This window comes from Miniopterus natalensis, chromosome 12 (assembly GCF_054644295.1).
Source record: "Miniopterus natalensis isolate mMinNat1 chromosome 12, mMinNat1.hap1, whole genome shotgun sequence".
NCBI lineage: Eukaryota > Metazoa > Chordata > Mammalia > Chiroptera > Miniopteridae > Miniopterus > Miniopterus natalensis.
The window spans coordinates 39,306,868-39,332,714 of NC_142092.1; the positions used below are offsets into that span (position 1 = coordinate 39,306,868).

At 39.8% G+C, this 25,847-nt stretch overlaps 1 protein-coding gene across 1 annotated transcript in view; it reads right to left on the reverse strand.

The window, feature by feature from the left end:
- Nucleotides 1-620: 620 nt before the first annotated feature.
- Nucleotides 621-25,847, reverse strand: part of PRUNE2 (prune homolog 2 with BCH domain) — a 205,300-nt gene continuing 180,073 nt past the window's right edge. Inside the window, exons 13-21 of the mRNA XM_087822707.1 lie at nt 25,445-25,453; nt 22,287-22,389; nt 21,522-21,653; nt 20,293-20,379; nt 15,764-15,862; nt 12,674-12,709; nt 12,096-12,134; nt 7,857-7,904; nt 621-3,626 (exon numbers count right to left, since the gene is read on the reverse strand). Coding sequence (XP_087678833.1) covers nt 3,596-3,626; nt 7,857-7,904; nt 12,096-12,134; nt 12,674-12,709; nt 15,764-15,862; nt 20,293-20,379; nt 21,522-21,653; nt 22,287-22,389; nt 25,445-25,453 — 584 coding nt within the window. The 3' untranslated portion in view covers nt 621-3,595. The remainder of the gene's footprint in view (nt 3,627-7,856; nt 7,905-12,095; nt 12,135-12,673; nt 12,710-15,763; nt 15,863-20,292; nt 20,380-21,521; nt 21,654-22,286; nt 22,390-25,444; nt 25,454-25,847) is intronic.

Here is a 25,847-nt window from a genome sequence, read left to right on the forward strand (position 1 = left end):
TTTCACTTTTTGTAGAGCCAACTCTCATTCGGTTACTCCAATTTTCTGAGAGGCAGCGTTACAGTGGTAATTCCCAACTCTGATTTTGTCCAAAGTTTGTAAAAGTAAAAAAAACCCCACTTAATGCATTTTGATTTAAAATAGATATACGCCATGAAAAGGCAAGGGACAGGGAAAGGAGCTGACAAAATCAAGTAACCCTGAATCATGGAGACATTTCCGATGTGAGACATTGCTCACCCAGAGGGTAAACACACATTCTGAAAACTTTTCTCACTGAGGCATGGAAGGCAAAAATGAAAAGAATAAGAATTGAGTGACAAGAAAGCCAAAGTTTATACTGTCTTCAAGTACCAAGTGCCAAGCTAGAGTGATACCCAGATAAGGCTGCCGCAAAGTGAAGCTAGAGGAAGATTCTCGCCGACTCAAGGAAAGAAAGCCATAACTTGTGGAACTGATTTTTATTTCTCAATTATACAGAGAAGCTATATATATATATAGTGTTGTTACATATTTTTATATTATTAATCCACACTATTTAAGGAGAATTTATTTTCCCAAACAAAGTCTAATAGATACTTTACTCTGAGCAATCGAATACATGGTAGAAAACCCTTCAAATATATAAAAGATTAATTTGTGCACACATAAATGTCCCTAAGGGAGCAAACTACGGAGGCATGGTGATTCAGATGAGTGTTGCAAACACAGTACCATAAATGAATATTTAAAATTGATCTTGATAACACACAAGCTTGGAGTAGTGACTTCCTCACACATCTTGGAGTGTGTCTTGGAAGATAACCCCATAAAACATTGTATGGCTTCAATAGGAACTTCAGGGTTTTCTTCCATACCCAGCAATTGCCCTCACTCCTTGACAGTATCTTCTGTGCAGAATTTTGGTTCTTTGTCTTAATCAAGGAGCTAAGCAAAGAGCCGTTGCCACTTTGGGAAAGCAATACTTTTGCCCCAACAAACCCTTGGTTCCCTTAACTACAAATCTACAGAAAAAGTGCAAAACAGTTTCCAGAAGTCAGAACCAAAGCAAGAATGTTCAGGATGCATGATCTAGAAGAGCTAATGTGAATGTTTACATCTGCCTATCTGCTTAGGGATTTCTTCAGGATTCTTCTAGGGTTCTATTTATTTGGGTTGAATTCACATGGTGGCTTTTCTCTAGCACATGCAATGAAATTAATTTGTCCTTTTAAGATAAGAAAATAGCAAATGCCTAACTATCAGCATGGTTACACAGCCCATAGAGCAGCCCAAATAAAACCACTGATTGGAAAGGATGCTTGTAATTTCTGTGTAAGAAGGTTAAACTTCAAACAGGATACCACCTGAGTAGTCTTCCATGAGAAGGCTGGACCAGTTCAAAGAAAATATGAATGGTGAGATTGTTGCCGTGTCTCATTGAATGTAACAAAAGCCCACTATCAAGAGCTCTGTGTCCTCAGGCTTTACCATTAAGTTGAACACTGACTTCTTCATTACTTCCTGTGGCTAGGGGGGCCATGTAATTCATCTTCCAAAATGGGACACAACTGAGCAAAAGGAAGCATCATTGATAATTATGCAAGGGCAACAACAGTCAATGGGCGAACAAACGGGAATACTGGGTCACTGTACTTATGTCAACACTAAGGTCTAAGACAGAGGCAACATTTGGGCTTCCAAAGCTGGAGCTGGGCTGTGAGAGAAGGTATGCTCTGGGGCTTTGCTACAAGACAAGCAGATGTTATGAGGGAGAAGGCTCAAAGACACTCAGCTGATAGGGACCAAGAGGGGAACATAGATAACTATGGCTTATGGAGGTATGAGAGCATGTCTGGAAGATGGGTGGGAGACCAACATGAAGCCAATGAGTTGGTGAAAGTCAGTCACCTGTGCAAAGATGTCCACTTCAAAGCATTTCAAAGCTTATCATACCCAGGGCTCAGAGTGTCACAGTCAGCTCTCTTGGGTGTAGTTACCACCCTAAGATTAGGGTGGAACCCCATTTTCCACTTCAGTTTTGTTTTTGCTAATTAGTACTAGGTGACACTGGAGACTAAGAATAACTTCCAGAGTATGATCAGGACCTCAGCAACACCTATAAACAGCCGAAAGCCTTCTTAGCGGGCTTCACTGAGGGTCATGTAAACACAATCTTTTTTAGCAGGCCATAGATTTTTCTGCCCAACTTTATTTTTTAAGAAGAAATTAGTTTGCAGCTTTACTCCCCCATTCTGTTAGAGAAACAAATATCTACATAAACAAATGAGGGAGTGGGCAAAGGATGTATGTGCCAGGGCAGGGCTCAGCAAATTTATCTAAAGATAAGAAATGTTTTCAGCTTTATAGGCCACATGGTCCATTGCAACTACTCAAATCTGCTGTTAGAGTGTGAAAGTAGCCACAAAGAGTTCTTAAATGAAGTTGTGTGGCCGTGTTTCAGTAAAACTTTACTTATGAACACTGAAAGTTGAATAATTTTCATGTGTCATACAATATTAAAAAAAATTCTCAACTCAAAGTGTGAAAACCAGTCTTAACTAGAAGGCCGGATGAAAACAGGTGTCGTGATACCTTGGGCTGTAGTCCGCCATCCCCTCCATTAGAGGCCCATAGATTCAAAATCACATTGGTATTTTAAAGGGTATATGAAGATGATAAAGGGTTATTTTGCAAACAATAGTACATACTCATATTTAATTTTTAAATCTGTGATTAAATTAGAATGTTTTAAAGAAGATTACTTTTTATAAGTATGTAAGAGAGAAATTCAGATAATGGCATGTTACCAAATAATGAATTTCTAAATGGGTCACCTTACCCTTGACACCTTGACATTTAAAGTACAATATCTTCACTTAAGTTTATGACCTGAAGCACAGACAGCTACCAAAAATGTGAACAATGATCCTTAAGTTTCTCAACGCAGAGGTCTTTAACATTCATTGGAGAAATGATTTAAAAAAACTAATTAACAGAAAACATGATGCCCAATTTGATTACTAAAATAAAATTGATGTGAACTGGAACTTAGAGACAATTCATTCATGTGGACTAGAACCAAGATGGCACTTAGCTGACGGTGGTTTCACTTGTGTCTGTTTTCTGGCTGTGTTAAGCAAGTTTAGGATCTTAAAAGTGGAGTTATGTGGGGACAACTTTTCCAGGGAGAGTTGAACCCTGTGTATTTTAAACCTAAAATGATCACTGTAGAGAAACCCAGCTAATCTATGAAAGCAAATTCACTCATAATTAATAGTGAATTGAAGTTATCTTATTGGTCAATACCAGTCTAAGAGATGAAATACCACTGCACCAGGGTTAACAAAATATGGAAATGGAACGTCCTACTTTCTTGCTAAGGTTCAACTAAAATCTTTGAGGCACATAATTGGCAAAATAGGATAATACACACAATTTCATAAAACACGTTAAGAGTAAACAAATTCCCTTACTGCTTTTCCCCTTAGGAATTTGAATGGCACCAGGTAGTGCAAGGTGGGAAACAGTACCATCCGCCCTGTCCCTTCCAGGTAGATGTATTTCAACAGAACCACGAAGCAGAAAAGCATCTTCTTCTTCCTGCCACAGCCAACTAGGGCTTTTCTTTCAGCTTCAGGTCAAGACTTGAAAAAAAGGAAGAAAAAAAAAAGAGAAACTGAGTAAGAAACATTCAGTAATGATTTGGGGTGGCGCGCGTTTGCTTTTTTCCCTCTCAAAGGACTTACTGAAAATAAATCATGCAAGTTCTTTATGCTAGAAAAAATTGGTAAAACACAATCCTCCCCTAGTTGTCAAGGCTGCCTCTAAAATATGGAATCTCTTGATTTTTGCAAAACTGTTTCTGGAAGCATTTTACGCCTTTTGAAATGATCAAAGGAGGCAAAAGACTCGTGTTAAGCCTTCTTCCTTAAATAGATTACTATGGAGAATGTTGTGGCACTTTGGAAATAAGGGATCTAGCAATTTTTAGTAAATGCCTGGAATAAGTAATGTCTGATGAGTGCTAAATAGTAAGAAAGTACTCCTGGAACGAAACAGCAATGGCAAAACTCCCCCAACATTTTCTGCTGCCAAAGGATTTGCCTGAAAGGGGTTAGCCTACTTTAATGAGATGGATTCGTATAACCTAAGAAAAGCTTGTTTTTAAGAATGCCTCGTGGGCTCCCAATATCTCAGGAATAAGTCTAAAATGTCCTGGGGCCACTTGTGTCTCTCTTTTGCTTCTTCGTGAACATATCATGACTTCTTGGTACCTACCAGAGAAGAGAGCTACATTCAGTGAACACTCTGAGGAAGAATTTCAGCCATGAAAAAAGAAAAAATTCATTTGTTGAGAAGGCCCATTGGGAAGTATCTGCAGATTTCGCTTAGAGCTGCCCTCCTGAGCCAGGAGTGCACGGGTTACTGGCTGGCGGCCTCTGCAGCCGCTGAGCGGTGCTCCTCTTGGCAGCTTTGCAAGGAAAGCCATTGGGAGCCCACACTGTCTGCTCACCCAGTTTCAGGTAGTAAAGTCACTTTCCTTTGAAACACCCTCAGCAAGTTCACCACTTATTAGCTCTAGGGTCTTGGCCAAGTTACCTACCTTCTCTAAGTTTCCATTTTTGTTTCTGTAAAATAGAACAATCATCCCTCTTTCACATAGCTTCCTGAGGATTAAGTCTAAAGTGTTTTTAATCGTACATAGTGAACACGTAGTAAATGTCGGTTAGTAGCAGTGCTAGTAGTAGAGTAGTAGTAGTAGCTTGGCGTCTTTGAAATGGGACAATCATCTGTTTGTTTAATTGCTCTATTTATAATACTCTTGTCTCCTTTGGGAGTTTTCAGACTTGGACATGTTAACTGCTAGGAGAGGTCAGGTCACCATGGATATTAATCTCTTTTTTTATTCCCTCAAGGATCTGACTTGTTTTCTTATCTGCGGAGTTTCACGGTGGAGCTGTCCTCTTTTTATCCACTACGATCCCTAGATCTTTATCTAGTATGCTTTATCTAGTATACAAAACAGGTCCTTCTTGATCTTGTTTTTGCTTCTAAATTATACTTCTCAGCTGCAGTTATTCCAAGAAGTCTGCAGTGTTTGACGTGATGATTTGAATTTAATTCTTTCTTACCTGATAATGATTTAGCTTCTTCACAGACTAAGAGAATATCTATTACACCAAAATTTGGGGCACACTGTCTGAAAAGTGTGAATGTGGGTCAGGATATTTGAAGTCATCTTGGAAAGTTTAAAGTGCATGCTCACTTTGTCTCACCATCTAGACCCTCGATAAAATTTGGAAAAAGCACACAGAAAAACCCCCACTTATGTCATGATGCCCATTTTCAAACACCTCATTTGTCATACTGACTTTTTTGTAAACCTTCTAGGGTTTAATTTATCCCTTCAGCTTTGGGTAAACAAAAAACTGAAACATTGAAACCTATTTCCCCAGTTTATAGGAAGAAGCAAGAGAAAGTAAAAAGTGAACAATTTTAAAGTAAATACAGGAAACCACACTGAAGATTAATTTTTGAGACAACAGTTATCTTGTGGAGCTAATCAAGCTGCCACTAATTTAAGTCTCCCCAGATAGAACCAGATTCCCTGAATCATATATGCTTTTTTTAGTATGTAAAAATATAAAAAGGCATGTTGCAAGTTTTAGAACACATCTGAATAAATAAAATCGAACCCTAAAAGTGAGGGAGGCAAGCACGTAGAGCTACTTTGACAAATGGCATGCTTTTTAGAGGGGGGGGAAAAAACACATACTTTTAAAATCAGAATTGAAATTTGAAAAGAATATTCCTCACCTTTGGCAAATGGGCTGTTTTCTATAACCAACTTTCCAGTGAGACTAGCAACCTTCTGACAATTTTACTATAAGCCATTTTGGCCTCTATCATGTTAAATGGGGTTCCTTACATGTGTCCGATGATATTGTTTAAAGATGAATTAAAACTCTGTGTTTTCAGTAGGAAGAGGGGGAAGATGGGCCTCACCTTCCCTTCTCGCTCTGAGGGAAATGAGAGGCCACTACAGAATCAGGACCCACTTCATTTTATTCATGGCCTGATTGAGCCCATTTGGCAGCTTATCCATTCAATACTGGAAGGTGTAAAATGCTTCCACACAGGAACCAGAAGAAGGAAAATGAAGCCCCTTATTCTAACAGTGAAGAAAGCCAGAAATCCAGGGCTGGAAGACAGCAGAGAGAATTCTTAGCCGCTCCTGCCCGGCATCCCAGATCTCGGTCTGCACTGGGGTCTGCGCCTCGCAAGGCCGTGGGCTCGAGCTGGCTGAAGGAAAGGGAGGCCTGCGGAAGAATGAGTTCTGAGAAGCGGCAAGAACGTGAGCAACTTGCAGCATCCCTTCTGCTCCCAGCCCTGGAACCCAAACAAGAAGCAGCTTTGCTCTCTCCCCAGCCCAAAAGGGTCTATATACAAATGCAGAACAAAACAGACAAGGTAGACAAAGGAGTGGGTAAGCCCGCAGATGTAGCAGCCATAGGCCAGTGACATTCTGTCCACACAGCTCAGGACTCTGCTCTAGGGGGCGCTGTTTTGGTGAGAAAGGACAGATTGGCAAAAAAGAATTACGGTGGACTAAAGGACAGATATTTTTGCTTTGAAGAATTTCCATGTGCCAATTTGCTTGAAGCAATTGTCTTCATCTCTAAGAGGTGGGACAAGTGTAAACTTCAGAAAAAGAGTTGTGCAATTTCAAAGTTCCCTGGACAGTCTTTGTTCTTTGTGTGCTTTTCGGCTGGGACCTTTTCTCTAGATTTTTTGTGCATAAACTTCCTTAAACTGTAAAGGTCACCACAGCAACTGCAGAGATATTCCACTGTGATTTTATAACTTCCCTACAACCTCGAGGGAAAGGAAGCCCAAAGAGAACAAAACATGACAATAGCTGACACATTTAAATCTGATGTTTGCCTCTCCTTTGGATTCCTGGGAAGAAAGACAATGTTAAATTCTCCACAATTCAAACCAGATCGGGAGCCCCTAATTGGATGGCAAGGTTCCCTCTGAGAGCACACTGGTGACCACAGTTTATTTCCTGAAACTGACTTGGCCAATAATTAATTGTTTTCTTAAGCACCTAATTTTGTGTCTAGTCTTTGGTTAGATCAGAGGTTGCACACCCATTCCAGCATCAAGACCACCTCTCTCTGATTTCAAAACCACTGTCCCTGGAACTGCACTGCAGATTCAAGTCCCAGCTCTGGGCTATTTTAACAACTGTATCAGATCATCTCTCAAGGCTGCTCTTTCATTTCATATAAAATGAACCTCATAGGTTTATTCTGAGGATAAAAATCAAATTGTGCGTGTGAAGCTTTTTACAGAGCCTGACATGTGGTAAGAACTCACTGCGCCTTTGATGTTTATCTCCCACAGGATGGGACTAGATGGACTAGATCATCCCTCCAGCCCCATCCAGACTCAACTGCCTCTTGGAATTTTCGAAACAAAAAAATGCTCTCTCCCATCCATCAAAATATTAAGTTCAAATGGAAGTCCCAACGTTCGCTAATGAAACTAGGCGGTGTTAATTCAGAAAGCAGACTTGCATTGCTCTTGCCCAGATGCTCTTCTTATAGCTGTCTCGTTCATTTTCTCCTAATGTTAGGATTGGGAAAACAGAATGCCCGGTATGAGCGGAGGTGGTCTGCAAGGACTTGAGAGGTGCTCAGCGAGACAGTGGTAAGCCGGCACAGCGCATTTTCAGTTGCTAGTTTCAGGAACAGGGAACATGAGCTGAACATCTGCACGAGGTTTACCCAGTCCTCAGTGTATCTGTCTCCGAGTGCAGCCGGACAATGCCCCAAGGAACCACACAGCACAGTGATGCGGCGTCTTACCCCCTCTCCGTAGAAGACAGTTCTGGGTCATTGTAAAGGCAGCTGGTTCTGGGCGCAAGGAAAGAACCAGAAGCAGTGAACATTTCTCCACGGCCACCACTTTGTAAGCACAATAGGTTTGGGCATTTTTAACTGTTTAATGTTGTCCCATTGCTAATACTGAACAAATCTACACCTAAACTGATGATGGATTAATCTGTGATTTTTTTTTTTTTTTATCGTCAGTTTTGAAATATAGTAATCATTCATCATTGAGAAACATAAGGAAGATCGAAAACTCCAGACACCTCCAGTGGGCTTTTCTGTCTTTGTCACATTTTCCCTGATTTTTTTTCAATCTAGCTTATTCAGGGAATATATTGCAAATTTTTATTTATAATACAAATAGTATACTATTTTATATGTAAAGAACAATCCCTCTCAAGCAGCCTAATTTCATTTACATATAAACACACTTAACTTTCAGTTTTCACAAGAATGAAGATTTTTCCAAGACACTACAAGGAAAAATGCCAGTGTCAGCTCTCCTTGCTGTTGTTACTACAGAAAAATAATAAGACACCATACAGCTGAGCTGCGCTTGGGAAAGACAAATGAATCCTAACAATAACCAGAACTGAAAGTGTCCAGGAAGAAAAGTGGAACCAGACAAAATCACGAAATAAGAGTTGTGTTATGGTGTATGACTGTGTTTATGCTGTTTTGGTGTAATACTGGCTGCTTTTGATATTGCGTATTGGTGAGATTCCTCTGTTAGCAAATTTCAGGTTTGCTTTCTATTAATTTCTGATTAATACTTTTACTTTTCATCTTCCTTTAAGTCTTTTATTGTTGGCAAACAAATACTAGTTAAAAGGATTCTGCAATCCTTTTTATATGCAAGAGCTCCTTTTGTCATGTCGATAATGTCATAAACTTAAATATCTATTTGCAAAAAAACAAGGTACAGTCATCAATGTTAGGTTTTTGGTTTTTTTAATGGCAGAAGGCTAGCTCTCCCTGGGGAGGGCAGAGGGCTTTCCCCTCTGCAACCCCACCCTCCTCTCTGATGGTCTGGTATTTTTATGGAGTATATTTAGCAACTCCAATGAACAAGGACAGTCAGGCAAGTGTTGACAGCATGCTAGAAAAACCTAGCAAAGCTGGACTGGAATCAGGAAAGGGCAATCTTCCAAACCCAGCTTTTCTTAGTTTTAACTCTGCATACTCCTTCCAAAGAAAATAGCGATTTGCCATCCACTGAATACTGTCACTCCGGAGGCAGCAGAAGATTCTTCACCACTGTCAGCCTAAGAATGGCTCCCTATGTACAATTTAACCTTCACATTTTCTTTTCTGTATAGATCTAAAGTTTTAAAGAAACAATACGGCAGGCTGGGGAAATCGCCTTCTGAAAGTCAGAGGTGCTGGTTGGGGGGTGGCAGTGTTTGTGGAGAGTGGGAGAATGTTGAAAAACACTGGTGGGAATAAAGCACATGATAAACGGGTAGGTTTGTTCCCGGGCAGGATATGTTTGTCTTTGGTTAGAAGCAGCCTGAAGCTTTCTAATAAAGGTCATGTCGAAAGTCAGGGTGCATCTGTCTGTTAATAGAAAGCGCCTGTGTTCTCCGGCTTCTCCAGTCTAACCACAGATCTGCAGTGATCGTGTTTTCTGAACCCCAAATCATCACACACAGTCTGTCCAGATCTGCAGTGATCGTGTTTTCTGAACCCCAAATCATCACACACAGTCTGTCCAAGAGTTGGGGGGCCACCTTAGAGGCTGAAAGGTTGTTGAGAAGATGTGGTTAATATGCCAGAATGGTAGGATACAGAGGAATTTCAATCATCTGTGGGGTAACAGAGTAAAATCCTTTCTCCTTACACATTTTCAAATGTGCAAATATATTTGAATTCCTCATGCATTAAGTCACCATCAAAAGAAGGAGGGTCAATTGGAGAAGAATTCAGACAGGTGGCTTAGCCTCTAAATCCAAAGTCAGCATAGACTCCCCCCCCCCCCAGACAAATCTAATTATTTTTATTCAGTCAATTACTTTAAGGAGGTGGTTCTCAGAGCCTGGTCCTGAGACTGGCAGCACCAGCATCTTTGCAAACTTGTTAGAACTACAGGTTCTCAGGCCTGCAAATCGGAAACTTCGGGGTGGGTCACAGGATGCTGTGCTGTAACAAGTGCTCCAGCCTATTCTCATGCTCAGTGAAGCCTGAGAACCACTGCTCCAATCTTAATCTTAAGCACATTCGTCAGTTTATGCAGCAGAAATTTACTGAGCATCTACTATGTACTGGGCATGAGCTTGATGCTTCTTTTAGGAATGAGATCAAGATGTCTCAGGACCACTTGGAAAGAGGTATGGGGGTAGGAAAGAACAAAATGAAGGGGCTGAGAGAAAAAAAGAGAAAGTTACACAACTAAACCAAATGTGATAACTGGCTCTCTATGGTAGCCCTGCAGGAAGAATAAAAATACGGGAGGGGATGTCTGTGGAAGGAGGCAAGATTGTACGGTACTAATGAAAAAACAGGGCTGTGTGACTTTCTAGTGGGCTTGGCTGGAAAATTATTGATGTCACACACACACAGCATTTTTGGTCTTAAAAACAACTTTCTAATTTCATAAATATGTTATTCTTTAAAAAAAAAAAGAGAGAGAGAATCTTAAAGAGAAAGTCCTTGCTGTTTCTCTCTGGGGCATCTCGTGACACAATGCAGTTTGAGTACAGATGAAAGCTAAAGGGGTGCCTTACTCCCACATTCGGTTCCTTAATTCCCAGTATCTTCCTTCCACAACTTCTTGTTTTTAACAGTTGAGTTAGAGACTAAGATTTTGTTAAAGTAAAAATTTATATAATTTTAGTATTGTTAGTCTAACTGGGTGTCAGTTATATTAAAAGAAAACTAGAGGATAGAAATACTGTAACAGTAAACTACTATAATGCCAAACTTTCTAAAGCAAAAATCTTTCCTTGAATGGTTAACCCAAAAGATCCACACTATAGGAAAATAATTCTACAGATTACCTGCAATAGAAATGAGCTGGAGGGGAAAAAAATCTAAATGGATCGTTTTCATGAGGAAACAATCTGCAGAATAACTTTACTAATTAAGATCTTATTTATACAGAATTTGTAGCTGTTTGCACACTGTCCAGACTTTCTGCTTCTGCAATACCTATTAAAATGGGAACTGGTCATAAAAATTAACAGTGTAAGCAACATTTGAAATGGAGAAAAAGCTCAATACAGCAAACATTCCAAATAGTACTTGTTTCCATTTAACATGTAGTGTCAGAAAATTATTTGTAACTTGGAAATAAAAAAGGAAATTACTGGATGTTCTTTCAAAGTGGTGCTTTGACTCTCTACTGATGGGCTATTTTACAACTTTGCAGGGCCAGAGGTTAACTTTTAGATTTTTGCTGAGCAGAGATGAAAATATTTTTTGTCCAGCATGAAAGATAACCCTGCTGGACATTAATCGGTTTTGCACCTAACCCGAAGATCTTACCCTAAACAGTCCTTTATTAATTGCCTTTTGGTATCTTGTTTCAGTAATGCTCTTTGAACTGGTTTTAACACCTTACTGGTTCTTTCATTAAGTAATCAGTTAAATAAAATCACTGGCATGAATTCATTTTATATTTGTGTTAAAGTTATGATTTTGCCTTTTTGAAAATTATACTTTAACAATAGTGAGCAATGATATTTTTCCTATTCCTCCAAATAGCTCAGAAGCTGTTAGTTAAGCAATATTTCCAAGTCACTAAATAACGTGTTAAAAAAAATATTGGAAAGTGATTAAATTGGTTCTACAAAAATATTCTAAATTGCCACTTGCCATCATTTCTTTCCCTTTGTGTGAATTAGTGAGGTTTTGTTGCCTAATATAACATCCAGATGATCAGTATACTATATGTGTTATATACACATACTATGTGTGTGTGTGTGTGTGCGTGCCTATGATGTGTTCTTTTGCTGTGGTGTGTAAAACTGCATGTACATTTTTTAAAAAGTTAAACAACAGTAACAAATGCATTCTTCAAGGTAACCAAGATCATGGGGGAAATGGACTATAGTACAAGTAACAAACTGCATCTATCACAGGACAAAGGGAACTTTTAAAGTGCAGCATTATCATCAGGATGCAAAAATATAACCCCCCGACATGCAGGCTCTCCCAACTCATTCCTGAAATGCAAGCCAACACCACGCCAGCTGCTGAACGAAAACCAGGTCTTACTTAGCTGCTTCTGATGCTTCCCTCAGTTCTTCATCCAGTCTGCACGAGCAAAAATTATCAGTGTAGAAAACAAAACAAAGGAAAAAAGCAAGCAGAGCGTGAGACAGTCACCCAGCAAAGCAGAGCCAAACATAAGTGGAGTGTGTTTGCTTCTAAAAACCATCCTCTGGAGCCCTGGGAGACACTCCTTCAATTAAAAGTGGCGTCATTTCCTCCCATTCAGTGTTTACATACGTTTACTTTGCAAAATCCTTCATAAAGATGGATATAAAAGTTGCAAGGAGATCAGAAACATGCTGGCTGAATAAAGCTGAAAACATCCACATCTGTCTGTCGAGTACAGTTAAAGTTAGCTCGCAGCCTGGGCCAAGTCAGGGATGTATCTGGTTTAGTAGGCTTCGGTTGCAAATTAGGTTGACCTCAACAGCTTCACACAAGACAAAGACCCAGAAAGGTATACACAAGGGACCGATACAGGGAGCTCTTGCTCTGGCCGCATGTTGAGGTCACCCACGAGTGAGACACCGGGGCGCACACACAGGGGGGCCAGCGTGAACTGCAGCTCAGGAGATTTTTACCTCACGCTTCTCTTATAAGATCTCTCTTCATCATACCTTCCGAGACAAAAAACGGATGCAATGAGGAACATGAACGAACGGATGAAAAAATGACAGGGCGGCGTTTCAAAGAACAGTCAGAAGATGAGAGAAAAACCTACCCAACTAACAGTCCAACTGCCTTTGGGGAGAAATCTTATTTCTATTATATATCATCAATAATGTAGGATTTCTAATTACACACAGCCAGTACTTATTATTTGCAGATTCTGTTTGCAGATTCATCTACTTGCTAAACTTTATTTGCAGCCTCCAACTGGATGCCTGTGGCGCTTTCATGATCACTCGAGCACGTTCAGAGAGCGGCAGAAACTTGGAGCCACCTGCTGTGCGCTTTCCCAGCTGATGGGGAGCAAGAGAGGCTCTGCCTTCTCGCTCCAGCTCCCGTGCTGTAAACAAGCGTCCTTTCTGCCATCTATGAAGTGCCACGTTTTGTTTGGTTTTTTGCTTTTTGTTGGTATTTTGCCATTTAAAATGGACCCCAAACATAGTGATAAAATGCTGCGTAGTGATCCCAAGCACAAGAAGGCTGGGATGCACCTTACGGAGAATATATGCGTGTTAGATAAACTTTGTTCTATACTCTTGTTGGCCGTGAGTTCAATAATAATGAATCAACGATATATACCAAATAAGGCATCTTTAAGCAGAAACACATAAAACAAGGTTATATATTAGTTGATTGACGAAAATGTTGTGACCAGAGGCTCAAAGGAATCTAACCCTGTATTTCCTCTAGGAACAACAGTTTAGTATTTGCTATTTGGCGTTCCAGAACATCACTGAAGCAAACAAGAAATGACTGTAATCGGTGAATATGAATCCGATTCCAAACCAGGCAAGTGTTTCTTTCATTTAAGCCCTTTTGTGACAGGCTCCATCCCAGCTGAATATTGGTATTGGGATTGGCTGAGATCAGATCCTCTGAATGTTATTCAGGACAGGAAGGAGCTACTGCTTGTATCAATTTGAAAATGGCATAACATCAAAATGAGGCGATGGGAGCCAGTAACAAAAATGGCAGAAATCTGACCAGAGGAGATGGATTATGGAAGACAGGAGACAACAAGGATACATGAGGAGGGCATGCATGGCTGTAAATTTCTTCCTCCAGAAGAAAACCTCTCCAAATGAAGCCTTTCCCTCTGAAGTAACTTTTTAATGGAGCTCTTGAAAACTAATGTATGTAGATGAACAAAAAGTGCCCCGGGCACATCTAACTTTTCAATTAAACTTCACTATATGATAGTGAGTCTCTAAAAGCAACATGATTATAATAAATAACATTCTGGACTGACAACTTTGTGCCAGGAGGCTTTCTGAACACTTCCCATACTTTGTTTTCATTCAATCCTCAGGGCCATTCCTTGAACTGCGCCTTACTTCTCCAGTATTCTAAGGCTGAAGCTGAGACTCGGAGAGGTTTAATAAGTTGCCTGAAGTCTCAGAGACCTTGAGATGCAGGCAGGAAGGTTCATATCCAATGCTAGGCTTCCAAAGCCCACTCTCTTATCTTTTTCCAACAGCCACACCACAGACACATTACCATATTTACCTAGAGTGTGGGCAATGCTCATTTCCACTTAAAAAGAGAATGTCGTCGTCATCTTTTGCAAATAGGGACAGTTTATAGGAGGTGGGTGTTCTTGTACTTTTTTAATTTAAAGAGTAGGAGTGGATTTTTGAAATGGGGGTGCACCTTTTTGAAGCAGCAGGCCAGAGCTGTGAGGTGTGCTGGTTGTGGGAGCCCTAAGAAGCTAAAGACGATTAAAGCCAGTGCTAGGACCTCATGGACACCCTGCTTGATTCAGCTGGGCCAGCTGGCCACTCTGAGCTCATTCAGCACCCTGGGTTCACGCCTGATGCTGGGATGTAGGAAAATCAAACGCATCTTCTCCTGAGCTTTGACTTTAGATGGATACGTTAAAGGAGGCAAAAGATATACCTAGAAAGGGTATGGGAATTTGGGTGCCAAGATGACTGAGATTGAATTCTAGTTCCATCTTTCCTTGTTCCTACTTAAACTTCGCACAAGCAATTTCTCTTTACTAACTTATCTTCCTTTATCTTTATCTGTAAATGATGTAAAGAGAGTACCTCCATGCCCCGCACAGAATAGATAACACATTAAATGAGAGTCCTTTCCTTCCAGTTTCTGTGCCTTTTTTTTTAAGTGAGGACTCCTTTTTTGGAGGGAGTGACCTGATTGGAAGGTCCATTTTCTTACCTATCTTCTGGAGGAAGATAGGGTATCCTTGTCTGTTTTCTTTGAGCTGATGGTTACTTTCCTCTCAGTTCTGTTCCAATAAAAAACTAGTGAACAGACAAAGTGAAAGAAAACCATGATCCGCGGAAAGCAACGGTTCTTTGCAACCATGAAACAAATAGGAGTGTTCACTCTCCTGTATCTGTGTTTTTAAGTCCCAGCTCCAAGTGTTTGTTTAATTAATTTATACTCTTATTGTTGTAGCATAACCCTGCGACCTTCAGGATCAGTGCTGGTGCATTAATTACCCTGTGCTGTGTAAGGAAACCTTCCTAACTGTGCCCCTCACCACTCTGCCTTATTTTTTCACCTGAAGGGAACTGTGAAGGAAAAGGATTCCAAAGAAAACAGAGAAAGGGCAATTCCCCCCCCCCCTTTCCTGGGGTCATGCAGACATTAAATAACTTTCTATAAAGTGATGAAGAAATCCAAGCTACTCTCACACCTTGTTGTGTCTGTGTGGAATGGGAGACACAAGTAATAGGTGTACTGATTAAGGTTACATTTATGCTTTCTCCAAAATGGTGGTAAAATTCAAAGTGAAAATGAGCAATAATCAATTATTCCAAAAGATTATCTGAAAGAGGATCTAAAAAAAAAAAAAAAAAAAAATAGAACAGTGATCTTGGGCTCTAAGAAAAAAAAATTGCTGGAGAATATTTAGTATTAGTTTTAACCATAAGATAATGCCATTTCCTCACTATTTAAGAAATGAGTTATTTTCCAGCCTTCTTTCCCAAACATGCAGTATTTCTTATCAAATCTTTGGAGCCATCAGAACTTACTTGATGATGCTCTCTGGAATCTGGATGCAATCCATTGGGATCAGCCCACTGAGCTCTGATAAGCTGCTGACATACTTAATTTTACTGCTGAATTTTGAACTGAAAAAAAAGAAGAAAAGAAAAAAATACACGATTAGTTGTTCCTTCATCCATCCTAAGGCTGTTGCCTCTTCTTGAAAATCCTGATATCCTTAACACTTTGCCCCAGCACTCTTACTGAGCAGAAAGGCAGCATTGTTTGAGTAGCTACTGTGTGCCAGAGACCAAGTGGTTTATATAAATTAACTCATTTACTTCTTAGTATAGTCTAGTGTGGTAGGCACTGTTATTATTCTTTTTAAAGTTAAGGAATCTGAGACACAGGAAATTAAGTATTCACCATCAGCAAGTGGCAAAGCCTGCATTTGAACCTGTGCAGTCTGACTGAGTCCATACTCGACCACACATCACATGACATCCTGCGGTTCCTGCCATTCTGCACTGTTACTGGATTATGGTTTGTTTGCCTTTGTTTGCTTGTTTAGTTGTTTTTAACAAACAAAAATCTTGCCATTAGTTTTTTCAAAATCTACCATGGTTAATATATTTTAAAAGTACATGTAAACTCCTTTTCCCCTTTTCAGTTTTAATTCTATTTTAAATATATTTAAGGTTTTTTTGGTAAAGTTTTAGTCTAAGAGTTCATTCCAGATGAACCAAAGTTCAAAAAAACTGGTTCCAATGATTATATTTGTATGACAAACCACTTCCATCTAAATGTTATCATTTTAGATGTGTGTAAATGCATAGAAAAATACTTGGGCCCAGCCGGGAGTGGCTCAGCGTCAACCTAGGATCCAGGAGATCGCGGTTCGATTCCCGGTCAGGGCACTACCTGGGTTTCGGGCTCGATCCCCAGTCAGCAGCATGCAGGAGGCAGCCGATCAATGACTCTCATCATTGATGTTTCTCTCTCTCTCTCTCTCTCTCTCTCTCTCTCTCTGTCTCTGTCTCTCTCTCTCTCCCCCTTCCTCTCTCTGAAATCAATAAAGATATATATTTTTTAAAAATGTATTATTCCACTTGAAAGGGAATTTGACCAAGCATTGAACTTTCTCAGATGGTTTCAAATGAAAGTTCCCCCCAGTCTACAGGGATCGTGCTGAGCTGTCTGCCAACTGTACTTCCTTCTGTTAAACTATGGTGCATTCTAGCAGGAAGCTTTTTTTTTTTTTTTTTAAGACATATCTTTATTGATTTCAGAGAGAGGAAAGGAAGGGGAGAGAGAGAGACAGAAACATCGGTGATGAGAGAGTCATTGTTCAGCTGCCTAGCCCACAACCCAGGCATGTGCCCTGACCGGGAATCAAACCCCAATCTCCTGTATCCTAGGTCGATGCTCAACCGCTAAGCCATGCCTGGCTGGGCTCTAGCAGGAAGCTTTTATTTATTTATTTTTATTTTATTTATTTTATTTTTTAAAATATCTTTATTGATTTCAGAGAGAGGAAAGGAGAGAGAGAGAGAGAGAGAGAGAGAGAGAAACATCAATGATGAGAGTCATTGATCGAGCGCGCAACCCCGGGGCATGTGCCCTGACCGGGAATCGAACCCTGATCGCCTGGGTCCTAGGTCGATGCTTAACCTCTGAGCCACGCCCAGCAGGGCCCTAGCAGGAAGCTTTAAAGGTCATGTCTCTATACATCTTTCAATTCTACTTGCAGTTTTGACCCTGGGTCTTGTGAGCAACCTTCCTCTCCATACAGTCACTTCTAGCCCTTCTGATAAACCAGGGTGAACAAGCACTACCAATGATACGCTACATTGGGCCTCTCCCATGCCCCAGATTTTTTAGCTAAATTCAGGTTTTGATAAAAGACAAGTGAGTGGAGCGAGCGGGAGGAAGCAGTCACGCAAGGGGAAACCACCATCTCCAGTGTTGCATTTGCTGGAGCGTGCAGTTCTCTAAACATGCCGCGCTCTCGCCTTCTTGGGATACTTGCACCTACTGTGTCCTCTGCCTGGTTTTAGCGAGCCAGTCCTATTCGTTCGTCAAAACTCTCTTGAAGGCTCATTCCTGCGAAAAGCGTCTCTCTCGATGCTAATTCTCAGCCTTCACCCTCCACCTGTTACCCCAAATTCACCCTCGTCTTGAGTCCTCGCCCCTCATCATGCTTTAATTGCACCCTGCATTGTAATGGTTTGTTGTCTGCCTTTGTCTGCTTTGCGCTCCGTAAGGACAGCAACCGAGCTACTTCACTTCTCAGTCTCCAGCACCTAACCCAGTGCTTGGCACAGATAAAATATTCATTCTTAAAAAGTAACTTGTCAGATAGGTCTCTCATAGCGGTTACCCTTTAGCATCTTACTTGCAGTTTTGACCCTGGGTCACTGGCTATGCTATGAATAAACTTCCTCTCCATACAGTCACTTCTAGCCCTCCTGATAAGTCTTGGGTGAACACACTACCAACAACCTATAAAATAGACGATGCTACACTTTAGTGGCCTCTCTTTCCAGGTGTAAAAGCTGGTTACACTGATGTAAATAGATTTAGAAAGATGATATTTAAAGAAGGTCTTGCATGATGAAACTGTAAATATAATGTGTAAGTACAAGTGCATCGTCTTTAGAATTAGTCAGGCAATTGGGTTCAAAGCCTGAGTTTCATTTATTGGCTACGTTACCTTTGACCTGGGGTTGGCAAACTACAGCCCACAGGCCAAAGCCAAGTTAACTGTTTTTTACAGTTCTTCAGCTAAAATGGTTTTTATGTTTTTTGAAATGGTTGAAAAAATATCAAAACAAAAATATTTTGTGACGTAAAAATATGTAGAAAATTCAATTTCAGTATCCATAAATCAAATTTTATTAGAACACAGGCATACCTATTGCATACATATTGTCTGTGGCTGCTTCTGTCCCACAGTGCAGAGCTGGGTACTTGTGATTGAGACAATATACACCACAAAACCTAAAATATTTACTATCTGATCCTGGAGTGGGTTTGCTGGTTCCTGCTTTAGACAATTTGTTTGACCTCACTAATCCTCAGGATTTTTTCCTGTATAACAGAAATAGTAAATTGCACTTCCTTCAGAAGACTGTCAATAGGATTAAATGAAATAATGCATGTGAGCACTCAATAAATGTAACCCATTATTTTAAGTCATTTACCACAATATGATCCACTAATTTATTATTATTGTTGTAATTATTATTATATTGAAACTCGCTTCAATAAATAATGTTTAATTATAACCATTTTCAATATTTTACAGCAACAAATATTTTGTTATTTATCAAAAAGAAACACCTGTTTTATAAATACAAAAACTGAATTATTAAAAAAATCAATAAATTCATATCAATTCTAATGTTTACTTTCTCATACATTATGCTTTTTATAAGCTATTCAGTGTACATGGATTCGTACTCCTTGTCCAAGTACTTTCTGCTATTATTAAAATAAATGAATTTTTGTGTACTTTAAATATTACATGTTATTTTTAAGGCAATGTGACATGGCATAGTAAAGAGCTGACTTTGCCAAAGGAAAATTAGGTTGAATCATGCTACTCAATTATTGGAAGTAGAAAATGGGAATGCTAAATAATTACAAGTGAACATAGAGCAAAAAAAGGTAGAATCTGGAAGGCACAATAAAATCTATGTAAAAAAAGGGGTGGAGGGTGGACAGGGATTTTAACCTCTCATTTTTTTTTTCCAGAAGTAAAGTTATCAGAATTTTTCTTAGGGATTCATTAATAACTTTGAGGTAGAAAAATGTGAATTTATCTAATCTGTATCCTGATATTAGGCAAGACTTTATTTTATTGTATTTTTAAAGTTCTCTAGAAAATACATACTGTCCCTTTCATTTAACTGTTCCAAGTCCTTCTATATTGTGCTGTCTAGTTTACTTTTCTTTGCATTTCCAAAATGTACGGTTATATAGCATCTAGCACAACATAAATGATAAATAAACAGTCCCTGAACTGAGATGAATTGAACTGAATTGAAACTGAGAATCCTCATGGGAGATTAAAAAAAAAAAGCTATCAACACGGGTGCCCAGACTCTTGACCCAACTTTGGTGACCTACATGGTACTTGTTCAGCAAAAACAGAACAACTAAGATAAGACATAGCTTTTGCTTCTGTCCTGGTTTGTCTTTATTTTCTACTGTCATGTTTCTCGTTACTCTACCTTTTCTATTCTCTACAAAATACCAAATATCACTTTAAAAGTATTGTCTATTCCTTTCTGTAAGGTGACATGGAAACCCACCACTTTATCTTCTATGTTTACAGCAACCAACAGAGATACCATGTTTTATAATAATTGGGTGGAAACAGTCATGAAATAATGCTCACTCTTAGTTAAGGTCTCTTGCTGGATACTCCTAAGTGTCTTTCCAGGAAAGGCAGATGCAAACATGTCTTCCTAACTACCCTCTTAGTTTACGCATTCTTGTTTATAGGTCAATTAATACAGTTTTTAAAAATCTACTAGTAATGCTTTTACTTTTACTGTAATAATAATCATACCTTATAAAAGGTCGTGTCACTGCAAGGAGTGTTCTGATGAACCAAGATGGATGAACAATGATGAATGATTTCAAATTCTTTCGCAATCTAGTTTGGAAAAAGAAAAAGAATTACTCATAAACCATTTTTAGTGGGAATTAAAACAGAAGCATGTTCCCAAATAAGAACATATAGAGAGTTCTAGGCAAGTTACTGTTATCAGTAGGGAAAATATAGAACAGTCATAAATAATGAAAAAAATGCTTTTTGATATATAATTTGAAACTTTTATGATCCAAGCCTCATTTTCTCAGAAGAAATATAAAATAGAACAGCTATATTCATGAGTCCATAAATCTATAACCATGATGACATAGTTTTGTTTAAAAATACTTTTCATTCTTGTCAGCATTATCTTTGCTATTTTGAAAAGAATACACTTAAGAGAAACTTATACAATTTATTTGATCTCTGAGCCTTGGTGTCTTCTTACATATAGTGAAAATAGAAACCGTACATCATGTGGTTGTTTGGCCTTCAGGTTCCCATTTCAATGTTCTTGATTTTCAGGCATATTTTTTTAGCATTAGTAATGCTACTTTATGAAAGTTTGGATCATTAAACGAATTTTAGTTACTATAACAGGGTATTTGTGGGTTGTCATGTAAGGAGCTACCTGTAAGTGGATGCCCCACCTATTGTAGATGTGAATTTGTATGTTTATTATGACAGTGTCCCTGTACATGGCAATAATGTGTTTTGTTCTAGTAACACCAGTATGAATGAAAGTAAGGCATCTTGAAGAAGGGGCATCCAAAGGCACCATATGGGCTAGTGGTTAACATGAATTGATAGTGAATGCTAAAATAAGAGCACAACATTTTCCAAAATCACAGTAATCCCAGTGTACCTAAATAGCATCAAGACCACATGACACCAGAAAAGAATCAGGGATGCTGCTTTACTAGCTCAAATTGTGCCTCCATGTGGCAATAACATCTGCATAGTTTAAAACAGATTGGCCAGCATGTCCAAGATTACAACATTTAACAAAATCTGGGGAGAATTTGCTTTACTCAGGTTTGGGGCACCAAGTGACACTTTGATTAACATTTTATCATTTATTATCTCAACTCTGCATAATTCAATGTTCCTAAAATGTAATTGCATTTTTGGTAGATTAAGAGGGGGTTAGAAATGTAAATTATTGAGAAAGTAAAAATAGGGATTCAATAATAGAGCCCACCTACCGTCTGTCAATCATCTGGTAGCATTTTTTCATCCAGCCCAGTCCTGGCATCTTCCGTCTTGGAGTTGCACCGTTCAAGTACACAATCATATAATCTTCAGCTACCATCAACTCCAAAGTACTTATTACATATCTGATCACAGGAAGGAAGAGGAGTGTTTTCAGTTCCCACATGAAATACTTCATCTTATCTATACCATAATTACATAACATTTAAATGACAGGGTGTATGGCGTTTAAGAATGGCTGTGCATATTACCTCTTCACCTGGAGAAGAATGCAGTTACTGAGATCATTTCTGAGAGTAAGCATTGTTCATTTAAATGTAGTTATCTTTTTTTAAAAAACATGCAGATATACTAGAAAAATATGTGGGTGAGAAAGCTAACTTTCAAAAATGTCAACAATGTTATCATATACGAAGGGCAACTCAGATTAAATAAGGGCAAATCTAAAGTTATCATCAGATGACTAAGAACATTTTATCAGGGAACAAATAAATATAACACTTCACCCAGGGGAAATGTTATACAATTTTAAAGTACAGGCCAAACTGTGTTTGTTTAGTTTTCAATCACTTCTACTGACAAGAGTGACTTTAAAGGTCTTAGTCTCTTGAGCAGTGTTCCTAGACAGAGATTTCACTGACTTTTTATCAAAGGCTTAGAATATTCTACATCATTGATTTCCTTCTATTAAACGTGATTATCTGCCATACACACTCACAGACATTAACTCAAAGCACTTTGTGGTAAGTATCACTCACAGGAAAAGATTTTCCATGACATAGTGGTAATCCGCCCGACTGCTGTCTGGCAGAAAGCAGGCGGCAAACACAATGATGGCATTTAGGCCGTCCCCATAGTATCCTGGGGACAAACAAAAAGACATTTGTAACCAATTGAAAGCTTTAACAAGATAATATTTAACCTAAAGGGTAAGTCTGGAAGCCTTGGCAAGTGTGTGGATGTAACAGATATATCTTTAAGTGAGTACTGTATAGACTGTACTTTTATAAGTATATACACATAGAATTACCTCTCAATGGTTAACATATATGTTATAGAGTCTTAAGTATATAGTGTGACTATATTTGCATATATAGGGTATCCATATATTATGAATGATTATGTATGTTGTATATAGCCAAGAATGGGTGTATTAATATTCATTCTGTCAAAAGATGGGAGCAACACTTTCTGATTTATGGGTTTCTAATTTATATATTGAAAACAGGTAATTTATATAATACTTTTTTCCTTTAATGACTAAGAAAGAGGTTCTGAGTAATCATTTTTAGCTCTTCTTCATTTTAGCTTGAAGGAAAAATTTAGTCACTGAACTGCACTACCATCTCAGACTCACAGACTTCAGTGGCCAGATGCTAGGGACTAGACAAGTAATACACTTTTGCTTTGATTTAGAAGATTGGTGCACTTGCCTGTAGTGCCCGTGAACTCTCCACGTTCAACAGACTGTGCGGGGAAACATGTTCTGGACAGGGGGTAGGATGACTGGGCACAGAATTCAAAGCCTAGTCTCTAAGAGAAAGGGGCAAACTCAAGAAGGGTTGGTCTGGTTAAAGCCTGTCTCTCTTGGGGTTTTAAGAAACTATATGCTTTGGGAACCACTTGAGAATTACTTCCTAGTAACATGGGTGGGGAAGCGCTGGAAGTGGCATTTGCAGATGGTGGTGAGAAAATAGGTGGGAGATGCAGACGAGTGTGGTCAAAACTCCAAGGGTCAAGGAAAATGCAGAGATACCTCAGGACATATTACCTACTTCGGAAAGCTCTGCTCCATCCTTTTTTTTTAAAAAATATATCTTTATTGATTTCAGAGAGAGGAAAGAAGAGGGAGAGAGAGAGATAGAAACATCAATGATGAGAGTCATTGATCGGCTGCCCCCGGCACACCCCCGACTGGGGATTGAGCCCGCAACCCAGGCATATGGCCTGACCGGGAATCGAACTGCAATCTCCTGGATCCTAGGTCGATGCTCAACTGCTGAGCCACGCCCGGCCGGGCCTCTGCTCCATCCCTTAATCAAGCTCTGTGTTCCCTTAGAGCTCGTCTTTGAAGTCCATGGCAGGGGTTGATCGGATCCCCACGGGTTAGTGTATGGAATCTCACATGGCTTCCCAACTTCAAAATGAAAGCAATGTACTGTATTTTCATGTTTTACATCCCCTTTTAAACACTTGCAGTTTTTTGTCACATAACAGTTCTGGACTTCAGAATCATTAAGCAGATTTCCTCAAAGCTTTGAGTAGGGGGACAGGACACGCACTCAGGCCCGATCCAGCCCTCTCAGCACTCAGTGTGGTTCGTCCTTTCTGAGTTCTAAATAACCCTCTGGTGATGGCGTGGCAGTAAAATGCTGCCTGGATATAGATTTGGAGGGGCTCAACTCTTGAAAAGCAGTTTAATAAGATGTTCTCTACAAAGAGAGTACGATTCTACCACAAAAGAGGTGGGGTAAGAGAGTGATACCCTCTAAAAATATATCAAATTATGGGTTCCTGTGTATTACTAATTTGAGGTTGTTGTATACAGTGTTTACAGAAGACGCGACCTATGTTAAGTATACATCTGATGCAACACATGTTTGTGAAACAGGATTGCAGTAGCTTCCCTCTGGACATTTTGCCTTAGTTCCATCTTTTCCAGTACATCGATATTTACCAACTTCTTTTCAGAATGTGATAGGAAGGAAAATGACAGAAAGAGATCTATTTCAATATAAGAAGTATTTGTTCCTCCAAACAACTTTATCTAAGAGGCTTTCTAGCTAAATGGAAATCCATAAAGGATCAGGTGAGTTAGCTACACTCCCCCTCCCCCATGAAGGCGTGCCATGCAGACTCAGCGCATGAACAAGGCGGCTTTGTCTAAAGAGACAGCAGACACAGGGCATCCAACTTAAAAGCACGCGCGAAATCATCCTTTGAAAGCATCTTTCAAAGTGTAGCTGTCTGGCTCTCAAAATAACTTCAAGATCATGAGTGTTCGGTTGCTTTGATTCCTTTTTCTATTTCTGAAGACTTTCTAAGACATTTTTTTCAAAAATGAAAGCCTGAGGTTTATAAATAGCATTTCAGACGTAGTCTTACATGCAGTTCCGCCCTGTGTCAGTGCTGTGTGTTCTTGGAATGCTATGTCACGATCCCTGGAGTTCATGTAACCAAACAAACACTTAAGGACCAACCTGCCATCTCCTGACCATTGTCTCAGTCGTTAGATTAAAATGACTGAAATTTACAAACAAAGACGGCTTTTTGTACTTTGGGGCATCTGATCAGTTGGAAGGGAAGAAAAGAGGGAACAAGAAAACGGGGAGAGGAGGAGACGTAAGAACAGAAATGGCAGGAAAAGACCTCCTCGGGAGAGTTTCCCATCTAAATTAAGAGCTGGTGCCATCATTGTCAGGTTTTGGAGCTACTTCTAATAGCGACGGCTGACCAAGCACGGTCACCAGAATGAGCGGGGACATTCCCTCTTGTCCCCACAGACATCCTCAGGGGGACTGGCTAACCCGATTTCTATTCTAAATAGGCAGCTTGTTCAAGTGAAGTTGCCTGTCAGCAGCTGCACGATGCGTTCGAAGTGTGGATTTGAAAACCGTGTACTTTATTAGACTCTCCTCTCGATAACCATGAGGTGAATTCGGGGTGCGCGTGCTGGGGTGCGTGAGCGATCCCACCGCGGTGCCTCCTGGGCCCCTCTGAAGCAGCGACGCGAGCCTTACCTGCGGCAGGACAGACAGCATGAAAGGGACGTGACACAAGTTTGCTGGCCCACAAATGGAATGGAGAGAGAAGGAAAGATGCCACAGGCGCAACCAAACATACACCCCCCCCCCCCAGCCAGCAGCTCTTCTCATTCTTTCCAGGATCTGTCCAGCAACACTGCAGAGAAGGTTACCTGAATCTCCTACAGTGAAAGAAGACAAGTAAAAAAAACAAGAAAGGAAACTCCTCGTTACAATGCTTCGGCATGACTGTCCTTGGTCATTTAAATATGTTCTCTGCTTCAAGTTCCCAAAAAGCCAGACTGCTCAGTGACCCCACGCTGCTGGCTGATCCAAACCACCCAGACCTCTCTTTGCTTTTTTATTTAAGCAGGTGGCAGGAATATTGCTCGTGGGCTCATAGGAAGTCATCCTCTTATGATCGATGAAGTAATTGAGGCCCAGAGGAGTTATGTGATATACCAAGGTCACAGACTAATGCCTGGCAAAGGCGGGTCTTGAACCCTGTTATTCTACATGTGCACAGGGCATCTGACAATAGCTCATATCAAAGTCACCGAAGCAGAAGACTGAGTT